The sequence below is a fragment of the Rhinatrema bivittatum genome, chromosome 2, assembly GCF_901001135.1.
Source record: "Rhinatrema bivittatum chromosome 2, aRhiBiv1.1, whole genome shotgun sequence".
NCBI lineage: Eukaryota > Metazoa > Chordata > Amphibia > Gymnophiona > Rhinatrematidae > Rhinatrema > Rhinatrema bivittatum.
Genome location: NC_042616.1, coordinates 153,172,270 through 153,184,460, shown reverse-complemented (window position 1 = coordinate 153,184,460; position 12,191 = coordinate 153,172,270). Strand labels below are relative to the sequence as shown.

The following is a 12,191-nucleotide window of genomic DNA, read 5'->3' as shown; positions in this document are numbered from 1 at the left end:
GGCAATGGTCCGAAATCACTAACTGCCCCATCTCCACACTGCTGACAATATTGAAAAAAGATTCCGAAATTAAAATGTAATCAATTCTAGATTTAGTGGGATGTGCCCTTGCATAGTGAATATAATCTCTTTCCTCCGCATGATACGATCGCCATATATCCAATAGTGAAAGAGAATCACATCTGAAAGAATTACCCTTCCCAGGACACAAATGGGGAATTACAGATGCGGAACATTTATCTAAAGATGGGTTAGCAATGCAATTGAAATCACCACCTATGATAACAGGAACTGAACCCAAACCTGAAATACACATATTCAATTTGGTAAAGAAACTATGATCATATCAATTGGGGGCATACACAGATGCCAAAATGACTGATTTACCAGCCTGCCTTCATTATCTTCCCATTTTTGATCAAGCATAAAGGAGTCCCACTTGTGAATTAAAATCACCACTTCAAAACGTTTGGAGGAGCCTGAGGAGAAAAAAATCTGGTTATATCCTTTTTTTATTCCTTAATTTGGCGTTCACTTCATCAACCATATGAGATTCTTACAAGAATACAATCTCTCCCTTTAGCCTATGTATGTGGGCTAGGATCTTCTTTATCGGCAAGCTCATGTCCGCTATAGTCCAGGTTATAATATTAGTTAAGGAACCCATGACTTAAATGAAAGAAACCTGAAACAACCAAGATGCATAATAAAACATAGAAAACACAATATCATATTAGTGCAGTTAGTATGCAAAAACCCATCATAAGAAACCCAAATCATCACCAGACCCCAGCTATCCTTGGAACAGGTTTCGTAAAGCAAAGTGACCAACGGGCCCAACAAAAAGTGACTGTTCCACAGTATGGAAGAAGAAAAGGAGACATAACTTGCCATACATATTACTCAATTACCATCCAAGCCACCAATTCCCACCCCATCCCCACTTCCCTGCCTCTCTTACCCCCTTTCCCCCCCAAACCCACCAAGAACCATAAGTAACATGCTCTCTAACTAGAGAGCAGGAGACTACATTGTGAGTGATACAGTGCCACCACTGAAGTAACCCAAAATAAAGCATTGAGAAGGCAATACTGAGGATCCAGACAGGTAGAGTCCTCACTGAAGTAACCATGCCCTCATAATCATGTGCACAGCACGACTATAAAGATGGAAAGAAATCAAATAGCTGGGAGGTCATTGCAGACCATACACAAAGCTTTTGGCATCCGACACAGAATCAAAAATGTGTAGTACACTGTCACACCAAATCCTCAAATTGGCAGGAAACTATAAGGCAAATTAGACTTGTTTGTTCACCAATCATGCGCACAGTGGCCCAAATTCTTTCCGTTTCATGGCCACTTTGTAGGAAAAATCTTGAAAAATTTTAATAGAGCTATTTTGATATTGCAGAGAAGTGGCTTTATGGTAAGCCTGCCAAATTAACTGCTTCTGCTGAAAGTTAAGAAAGCGGGCAATCACAATGAGTGGCCTCTGGTTGCCACCTTTCTTTGGACCCAATCAGTGCGCTCACTCAATTTTATCAGTGGCGGAAGCTGATCTGTTAATCCCAATTCTTTTGGCAGCCAGTCCATGAGGAGGCTCCGCAATAGATTCAGCAAAGCCCACAAAGCATAAATTGTTCCAACGGGAATGATTCTCTAGCTCGTCTATCTTCTCTTCATGAGCCGAGACTAGCTTTTCCAAGGCTTGCAATTTCTGAGCTGCGGATAATGTGTCATCTTCAACGACTGTTATGCGGCCTTCTAGTTCGTCAACCCGCGGGCTAAATGCAACAATCACTGATTTAAGATCAGCAAGTTGATCATCTATACTGGTAAGGTGGCCAGCATCTCCCATTTTCATGGCTTCTGTAATAGCTTACATAGCTGACTCGATATCACACTGAACTATGTAATCGGTGACGGCAGCCATCTTCACCTCACCCGCTTTCGATTTGTCTTTCTCTCGTCCTGTCAGCCTCGCAGGCATTCCCAAAGGGGACCTCTGCATATAGCTATCAATGTTCAGATGCATCAACACAATTAGGAAAAATTGTCCAAAAAATAAGTGATTTTAGTTTCTGTGAAACTTTGTGATTTTATTATTTTAATATTATGTATGTAATTTTGTATATCGCTTAGGCCATTTGTGTTAAGCGATTAATAAATTTTTCCAAACACAAATACAAAATACAGTTGCTTTCAGAATAAATGAAAAAATTGGCAGTGGCACCAGGATCCAGTAGCAACACGTCTGCTCTGGATCAACACATCACGTGACTCCTCTCTGTTTCACTTTAAATGCAATCGGCATGGAATGACTTATCACACAGGCAGAATATAGGCATTTTAAATAAATTAATAAATAAATTAGATAATGAGAACCATTTCCACTCATAAGGAATGGTGAATCCTACTCATTTCAAAATGATTCCTCATAAATTATTTTACCACTTCTAAAGAACTCATCCTACAGAAAATAATCTTCAGAAAGTTCAGAAATTCAGGTTATAACCTTCTCTACTTATAGTAAATCTCATATTCAGGCTGCCTGGGTTTCATTTCTGAGATTGACTTACACGCCTTGAGCTGACTGGGGCTGGGGATGCTGCAGAATCAGCATTTTCAGGCATCAAGAAGGTGAAGGACGGGGACGAGTCTCAGCCATTGCTCAACAGTGACACCTACTAGTCAGATTTTGAAGGCATGTGTACAAATTTCCGGAGGGAGCCATGGTCTGTAGCCTCTGGGTAACAATCCTCGTTACTTTGGCTCGGCTAGTGAAGAAAGGTGTTAAAAATCTGAGAGGTCAAGAATGACTGCCTTCAGTCAATTAAGCACCTACTCTCCAGTCTTAACCTAGTTCTTAATTCCAACAAAACGGAGATGCTCATCATCTCATCTGCTCAACCCACCAAGCTCCTCTCAACCTACAACCTTAAACCTTAACCTATCATCGTTTGTCAGGGATCTAGGAGCCTGGCTGGACAACCAGCTAAACCTAAAAAAAATTATAAACAACACCACAAAGGAGTGCTTTTACAAACTGCAAGTCCTCAGAAAGCTAAAACCACTCCCTTCACTTCAATGACTTCCGCCTGGTGCTACAATCCATCATTCTATCTAAGATCGACTATTGTAACTCCCTCCTGCTTGGACTCCCCGCCAACACTATCAAACCCTTACAGATGGTACAGAACGCCGCCACCAGAATTCTCACCAACTCTAATAAAAGAGAACATATCACCCCTATCCTCAGCACCCTACACTGGCTGTCCATCAAATACAGGATCCTTTTTAAAGTTCTCACAATTATACACAAAGTGACGCACAACCTCTCTCCTCTCATATTAAGCACCCAACTGAGACCGCACACTTCATCCAGACCCATCAGAAGTGCATACAAAGGCACACTGTATGCCCCTCCAGTGAAAACAGCACTAAGGAAGTGTGCCCTATCTACAGCAGGCCCCCATCAATGGAATGCGCTCCCCCCGGACCTAAGACTTGAACCATGCCCCTCGGCTTTCAAAAAAAAACTAAAGACTTGGCTGTTTATCCAAGCTTTCCCTGACACTTAACCTTGGCCTTGGTTTAATAACAGTCCTGTTCAGTGACCAATGTACTTTCACTTATTTTTGGGTCTTGGTTTAATAACAGTCTCATCCAGATCCCAATGTACCCTCACCCAGTGTATTTTCACATCCCATAACTCAACGCACGTAACTATCTACCCGCATACGATACCCGTTTTATTTTCGATTGTATAAAATCTCCCATTAATTTCACTGTTGCGGTCTCCTGGACCGGTTCATATTATAGAATTTTCAATTTAAGTTCCTTGTACCAGTTCTGTATTCACTTGTTTTATGTTCCAGTTGTACCAGCTCTTGCATTCTTTTTGTATTCTCTTGTTGTATGTACCGCCTTTGTGCGAAGTGGCAGTTTATTGTAAACCGGGGTGATCTGTATCCCATACAGGAACCTCGGTATATAAATGTTAAAAATAAATAAATAAATAAAAAATTATGATTCTCTTCTCTTTTTCCACAGATGTAGTTACAAATATATTATTTATTGAACTAAAGTAGTAACTGGTTTTGCTTGAGCTGAAAAGATTTTAAAAAGCAGAAGGGAAGTCCAGACAATTAAAAAAAAAAGCATGAAAAATGTTCAGGTATATGAATGTCATAGTTTTTATTGGGCTATGGTATCTGATACTATGTGAGACATAAGAATGTGACAGGTAAGGTCTCTCCTGTAAATACTTACCTGAAACTGATCGTGATTTAACAATGTCGTATTACTAACACAAGTCCATTACTTAAATGTAGTAGCATAGAAATTATACCCAATCAAGATAAAAACAGAAAGCAGGCCCCAAATTGTCAATAGAACCACTGTATTGATAAATGCATAGTGTTGATGAAGCAACTTCAGTGTTAATGTAACTTGTATTACAAAATGCATCCAAGTGTCTATTCGGTTTAGCTATTCATGTTTTTAGAAAAAGTAGTACATTAATTAAAAGTATATGTTTACATTTTAGATCTCCAGGAATGGTAAACATGATTCCTATTTCATCGGTTTACTTCTGGGATTAGATAAAAAATTTAGGTAAGTCAATTAGCAAAATCCAGACTTGTAACTGTTTTCATAACAAATGCAAGTCATAATTACTATATGCAATAAGCAGGAATTTGAAATAAGGCTGGCCACAATGCGTAAGTACTTATGAGTTTGGATATTTGTAATAAGGTAGCCCAGAAATGAAAACAATATAAAGTTACCAGATTCAGGACCTCTCAAGGGGAGGTCCAGCAGGTCACATAGCCAAGGTGCTGATGGCAGAGAGTCAGGCTGGCAGAGAACCAAGGCAGCATCAGGCTGCATATCTGACAGCTACAGAGTTTTTTTTTAAATGTATATGTACTCCCAAAGTTGAAGTCAATGTTGTGCTGCAGGGGAAGATGGTGATGAACAGGAGCCAGGCTGCTACCGCTTCCTGTGTCTCCTGGCAGATGGAGCCCCTCATTTCTGGGTTGGGAGAGGGAGGAGTAGACGGTAAATCATCACTGTTGCTGCGGTGGCAGTGCGGTGGCAGTGAAAGATCACTTGCACTGTTGTGGGCTGAGCTAAAAAAAAAAATTGGTCATGGCTCCGGGGGCCTTGGGGAAGTCCTGGGCACAAAAGAAGGATGAAGGCCCAAACTGAAAGTGGAGTCTCTTCTGGGATCGCATTAGCACTGGGAATAAAATTAAAATTAAAAATAAAAGAAAATAAACATAATAAACATTTTTAAATGCCTGATCCCAGGAGGGGGATAATATAGAGGCCACCATAAAAGTTTCAGAGTTCCGGATGCACCCTGGTGACCCCATTGTTAATTAAAATAAAAGTAATAAAATTAAGCAAAAACAAGATATATTAAGCACACAGGTCACCAGAGGGTTGTCCTGACCCTGACCCCCAAAGCTGGATTTTAGGGGTGAAAATTGGCTAAAACCAGTAATGTTCCTTGACCTCTTATAAAGGGCACAATATGCAAGTAAAATATTAAAATAAGCAGGGGGGAACACATAACCAGGAATTAAGAAAACTGACTTGACCTTTTCTGTGATTCAAAAGTGAGCAAGGATCTTAAAAGACTATCTATAGAAAAGGGTGAATTTTACCCTAAAACTAAGGAATATTGAGTGCCATAAAAATAAAGTGAAATAATTTTGAAAAAAGTAATTTTTTTTGCAAAAGTTGACTCCATTACAGATAGGTTTACCTGGTACAGTTTGGGTTTTCCTTAGTGGGCCTGACTGAATAGTTCAGAATCCTCAATAGGGAGGCTATAACCATGGGAACCAAGATGGCTTGGGTGCTATCTGCCCAGCAACACTAAAGGGGAGTGAGATGACCAGGTTCCCTGACTACATAGACATTTAGAAAAAAAGAAGCACATCAAAATTGTTCCCAAGTATGCAGATAACGTATGCACCGAGGTGAGAAAATGGAGGAGTTGCTCTTGGATGACGTCACCAGCCTCTAGGTATTTAAACACATTCTGCTCTGCACTCCTTGCCTCGGCAACAGGTCTCCTGAGTGATCTGCTCCTCAGTGCATGTTGCTTCTCTCTGTGTTGTCTGCCCGTGTTCCTGTTAGCTTGTATTCCTATGTTCTTCTTCCTGCTGTGATTCTGTGTTCTGGTCTGTCTTCCCTGCTTGGTCCTGGTCCTCTGTGTTGTGGTCTCTCCCTGACCTCGCCCTTGTCTCACCCTGTCTCCTTTGGCTTGAATTCCTGGTTTGACCTCAGCTTGTTCTTTGACCCTCCTGATTGCCTCCTGGACCTGACCCTTTGGTTTGGACCTGACCTATGCCTCTCCACTTCATGGCCTGAACTCTGGACTGTCTGCTGTCTACCCCGATCTCTGGCCTAATGGATCTTGCTGTCTGCTGCCTGCCCCAACTATCGCCTGGACCTGGACACTTTCTCTCTCTCTTGCTATTGCCCCAGGGACCCTCCTGCCAGCCATCAGAACCCAAGGGCTCAACCTGCAGGAGACACAGTTGGTATAGGCAAAGAGCCAGCCAATTCTATTTGGTGTATGATTGCCAGCTGTTGGTGTGGGCCATATGGGCTTGCTCATCTGGCCATGCTAATCACTTTACTAAGAGTTTGCCAAAGCCATTGATCCTTCAGATCTGGCCGCTCTACAGGCCATTCCAAGCATGGCCCAACCCATAAAGCAGCAGCAGAATATCTTGGATTAAATAATAGGGGTCCTAGAAAGGCTCACGGTATGGATGGATGCTCTCTTTACTACTTCTATACTTCCAGCAGCGTTGTCTTCACTGGCACCAGTCACTCCTTCCTCACATGTACCTCACTTGCCCCCTTCCACCTCATTATCACGGGACCCAAAAGAATGCTGAGGCTTCATTAACCAGTGCCAGTTGCAGTTCAACCTTCAAGTAGCACGCTTCCCTACAGACAAGGCCAAGGTAACATGTATTCTGACTTTACTGGGAGATTCTGCCTTGGCCTGAGCCTCTCCCCTTTGGGAGAAAGAAGACCCAATCCTGGAAGATCTGGAACACTTCCTCAGGGACTTCAGTCTCATTTTAAAGAGCCTGGGTGGGCCTTATCAGTAGCTTCTGAACTCCTGCAGATCCGTCAGGGATCCTGGGCCATCGGGGATATGCCGTCTACTTCTACTTTGGCCTCAGAGCTTCAGTGGCAAATTGATAGCTTATTCACTATTTTCCAACAGAGCTTATCAGAGCCCATTAAGGATGAATTGGCCGGACAGGATCCTCTGGATACTTTGGAGGACCTTATCAGACTAGCTATCTGGCTGGATCTATTATGTTGGGAGCAGGCTAAGGAATGAGGTCAAGTTTGACACCCCATACAACTGGCACCCCAATTCCAGAGTTCAGTAACTCCAATCAGGGTGGCAGAGCCTTAGGACCCACCTGAAGAGCCCATGCAGGTGGATCACCTACACCTCTCCCTAGAGGAACACTACAGAATCCTCAATCTGGGCTTATATTGCACTGGACCTGGACATTTCACAATCAGTTGCCCCATTAAGCCAGGAAACTCTCTGGCCTAAAGTTGGTAGGAGAGGCCACCATAGGTCGACATTGTATCTCTGCTCAGGGTCTACTAACAGTGTGTCCTGCCCTTAGCAATGCCAAAATACATCTTCAGACCTTCCTAGATACAAGCGCAGCTGGAAGTTTCATTGATGAGACGTTGGTATGCCAACATGGCATTCCTACTGAGCCCTTGAAGTCAGCACTTACCATTAGGGATGTGAATCGGGTGCACCATCATTTCTGCTATCGGGTTCGTGTGGCCGCGGGAAAATCTCGGTTTCCCGTGGATCGGCATTTTTTTTTTTTAGTAAAAATCGTTTTTTCGGCTTAGTGCGCGCTAACTCCCATTAGTGTGCGCTAACAAAAATAGCAAAAAATAACAAAAAGTAACAAAAATTAACGGTTTTTTGTTAGCGCACACTAATGGGAGTTTGCGTGCACTAATGGGGAGTTAGTGCGTGCACTAACGGGAGTTTGCGCGCAGTAAGCCGAAAAACAATTTTTGATGAAAAATCAGGGGAAATGCGATCGTTTCTCGTTTTTCACAAATTTCTGACTAATTAAGAAATATCGTACAATATTTTAATTCATCAGAAAAATGATTCACATCCCTACTTACCATGTCTTTCATAACTGGGGAACCCCTGCCAGAGTGAGTTAGCAGGATCACGACCCCCACTTCGGATACACACTGGTCTCCTCCATCAGGAACTCATTCGTATGTACGTTTTGCCTAATGCAGTTAATGAAGTAATAAGCCAATTTGGATTTCACAGGTGTCTTCAGTAAAAATAGGCCAAGGTGTTATCCCCGCATTGGGTCTACAATTGCCCCATTGACTTCATCCTGGGGAAGATGCCCCCATGGGGAAGGGCTCATCCATAGTCTGCCCTGAAGTCTGAGATAATGTGGAAACAGGCTTCATTCATCCATCCTCTTCCCCTGTGGGGGCTGGATTTTTCTTCATGAGGAAGAAAGATTGCTCCCCTCCCAGAGCCTTAATGTGATTACTAAGAAAATTTTCTCCCCAGTGGGACTCTAGGTCTTGCAGTGATTCTTTGGTTTCACCAACTACTACCACCAGTTTATTCATGGATATTCTTCCTTGGCGGCACCACTCACAGCCCTTACCAAAAAAGGGAAGGAATCTCATAATTGGAGTGAAAAAGTGATGCGGGCCTTCCAGTGACTGAAACAAGAATTTATTTTGAATCCATATCTATGACACCAGACCCACCAAGCCTTTTATCTTAGAGATAGATGCCTCCAGTCTTAGGTTGGGGGCTGTCTTCTTGCAATATGATAACTATAGGGTTCTGGTGACCTGCACATACTTTTCCAGGAAATTCTTGCCTGCTGAAAACAACTACACCATCGGGGACCAAGAATTGTTGGCTATTAAGCTAGCCCTTGAGGAGTGGTGCCACCTGTTGGAAGGGGGTCAGACATTGCACTAACCATAAAAAAGACTATTTGCATCAAGCCCAGCAATTGATCCCCCAGCAAGCCCGTTGTTCATTACTTTTGAGTGGCACGACCATCCCATAGGAAAGAACCGCCACACCAACGCCCTATCACAATCCTTTTATGCTCAGACCTGCCATGACATATTAATGACCCAGCAAAAAATGTGATAGTTTCCGAATGGACCATACCACATGTGAAGACTGATTCTCCATTGACTCCAGGAGTGAGTGCTGCAGTGGGCCCATGACTCTCATCTGGCAGGACACCCAGAGTCTCTAGAATTCAGGAGCTACACTCCCGTCACTATTGGTAGCTTCACATTAAGCAGGTTGTGAAGTGCTAAGTAGAATTGTGCCCAGTATGTGCAGTGAACAAAAGCTCCTGAGCACGACCTTGAGATCTGCTTCAACCACTACCTGCCCTAAGGAACTTTGGATGCATCTGGCTACAGACTTTATTACTGATATTTCTCCCCCTGGGAGTAATGCCACTATTTGGGTAATAGTGACAGATTTTCTAAAATGGCTCATTTTATTCCTCTGCCTGGACTTCAGAGCTGGCCAAATTATTTGTATAACATGTCTCATCTACACAGGCTCCTCCAAATAGGAGTCTAGTTTACTCATGCTATTGAAGAAGTCTGTGCAAAAAGTTCAGTATTGTATTGAACTTCTCAACTGCTTACCATTCTCAGACCAATGGACAGACCAAGTGAATGAACCAATCTCTTAAGTCCTTCCTGCACTTCTATGTGAACCAGCACCAGGATAATTGGGCCTCCCTTCTTCCTTGGGTGGAGGCCTGTCATAATAACCATATCAACAAATAACAGGTTCTTCTCCCTTCTACATAGTTTATGGACTCTATCCCCATATTCCCCTGCCCTTGGCACTCTCAGTAGATGAGTCAGATGAACTGAACCAAATCACTGTGAACCTGGAAGTTTCAGTAGGCCAGATTGAAAAACTAAAGCATAGCAAATCAGCTGGACAGGATGGTATGCACCCCAGGGTTCTGAAGGAATTAAAAAATGAAATTTCAGATCTATTAGTTAAAATTTGTAACCTATCATTAAAATCATCCATTGTATGTGAAGGGTGGCCAGCGTAACCCCATTGTTTAAAAAGGGATCCAGGAGCAATCCAGGAAACTGTAGACCAGTGAGCCTGATGTCAATGTTGGGAAAAATGGTAGAAACTATTTTTAAGATCAAAATCACAGAGCATATAGAAAGACATGGTTTAATGGAACACAGACAGCATGGATTTGCCCAAGGGAAGTCTTGCCTAACAAATCTGCTTCATTTTTTTGAAGGGGTTAATAAACATGTGGATAAAGGTGAACCGGTAGATGCAGTGTATTTGGATTTTCAGAAGGCATTTGAAAAAAGTCCCTTATGAGAGGCTTCTAAGAAAAGTAAAAAGTCATGGTGGTGGTGTCCTTTCATGGATTACAAACTGGTTAAAAAGACAGAAAACAGAGAAGGATTAAATGGTCAATTTTCTCAGTGGAAAAGGGTGAACAGTGGAGTGCCTCAGGAATCTGTACTTGGACCTGTGCTTTTCAATATATTTATAAATGATCTGGAAAGGAATACAACAAGTGAGGTAATCGAATTTGCAGATGATACAAAATTATTCAGAGTAGTTAAATCACAAGAGGATTGTGATAAATTGCAGGAGGACCGTGAGACTGGAAGATTGGGCATCCAAATGGCAGATGAAATTTAATGTGGACAAGCGCAAGGTGATGCATATAGGGAAAAATAATCCATGCTGTAGTTGTACAATGTTAGGTTCCATATTAGGAACTACTACCCAGGAAAAAGATCTAGTGTGTTACAGTGGATAATACATTGAAATTGTTGGCTCAGTGTGCTGCAGATTTCAAAAAAGCAAACAGAATGTTAGGAATTATTAGGAAGGGAATGATGAATAAAACAGAAAATGTTATAATGCTTGTGAATTGCTCCATGGTGAGATCGCACTTTGAGTACTTTGAACAATTCTGATTGCTTCATCTCAAAAAAGATATAGTTGTGATGGAGAAGGTAAAGAGAAGGACAACCAAAATGATAAAGAGGATGGAACAGCTCCCCTATGAGGAAAGGCTGAAGAGGTTAGGGCTGTTCAGCTTGGAGAAGAGATGTCTAAGGGGGGATATGATGGAGGTCTTTAAAATCATGAGAACAGGTAAATGTGAATCGGTTATTTACTCTTTCGGATAAGAGAAGGACTAGGGGGCATTCCATAAAGTTAGCAAGTAGCACATTTAAAACTAACCGGAGAATATTCTTTTTCACTCAACGCACTATTAAGCTCTGGAATTTGTTGCCAGAGGATGTGGTTAGTGCAGTTAGTGTCGCTGGGTTTAAAAAAGGTTTGGATAAGTTCTTGGAGGAGAAGTCCATTAACTGCTATTAATCAAGTTGACTTAGAAAATAGCCACTGCTATTACTGGCATCAGTAGCATGGGATCAACTTAGGGGTAGATTTTATAATGGATGTGCCAATTTTATAACATGCACGCACATGTGCAGTTCCTTAATTGGAGCGGACTGGGAGGGAACTTCCCTAACCCCCTGCCCAGCCTTCCTTCCCCTTCCCCCTCTCCTCCCCACTCCCTAAAACCAACCTACCTGCCCTGAATTTCTTTATTTCATTACTTGCTGCACCTTGGGAAGAGAAGTAATTTATGTGCGCCGGCTGGCTGCCAGCGTGCGCTTCCCTGGGTCAGAGGCTAATGGCCGCTGTCCTGGCCGGCCTCCCTCCTGCCCCGCCCCTCCCCTCCCAGACTCCTTCCCGGCCTGCCTCTTTGACAAGGCCTGGCACTTGTGCGCATACCAGGATTTACGCACGCAGGCCTTCTAATATCCGGTTGTTAGTGTTTAGGTTCTTGCCAGGTATTTATAGTCTGGTTTGGCCACTGTTGGAAACAGGATGCTGGGCTTGATGGACCCTTGGTCTGACCCAGTATGGTAATTTCTTAACAGCCAAATTTTAAATCCCTCCCTGTGCGCAAAAAACGGAGGTTACGCACGTGGCCGGGCCTTGCGCATGCCACGCACATGCCGCGTGCATCTTCAAAGGGGCCTGGCCACGTGTGTAACCCTCGTTACGTGCCAAAGTGC

At 42.8% G+C, this 12,191-nt stretch overlaps 1 protein-coding gene across 1 annotated transcript in view; it reads left to right on the top strand.

Annotated features, from left to right (window-relative positions):
• MRC1 (mannose receptor C-type 1) overlaps positions 1-12,191 on the top strand; it is a 349,243-nt gene that overhangs the window by 200,162 nt on the left and 136,890 nt on the right. Inside the window, 1 exon segment of the mRNA XM_029588750.1 lies at positions 4,552-4,619. Within this exon segment, the coding sequence (XP_029444610.1) occupies positions 4,552-4,619 (68 nt within the window).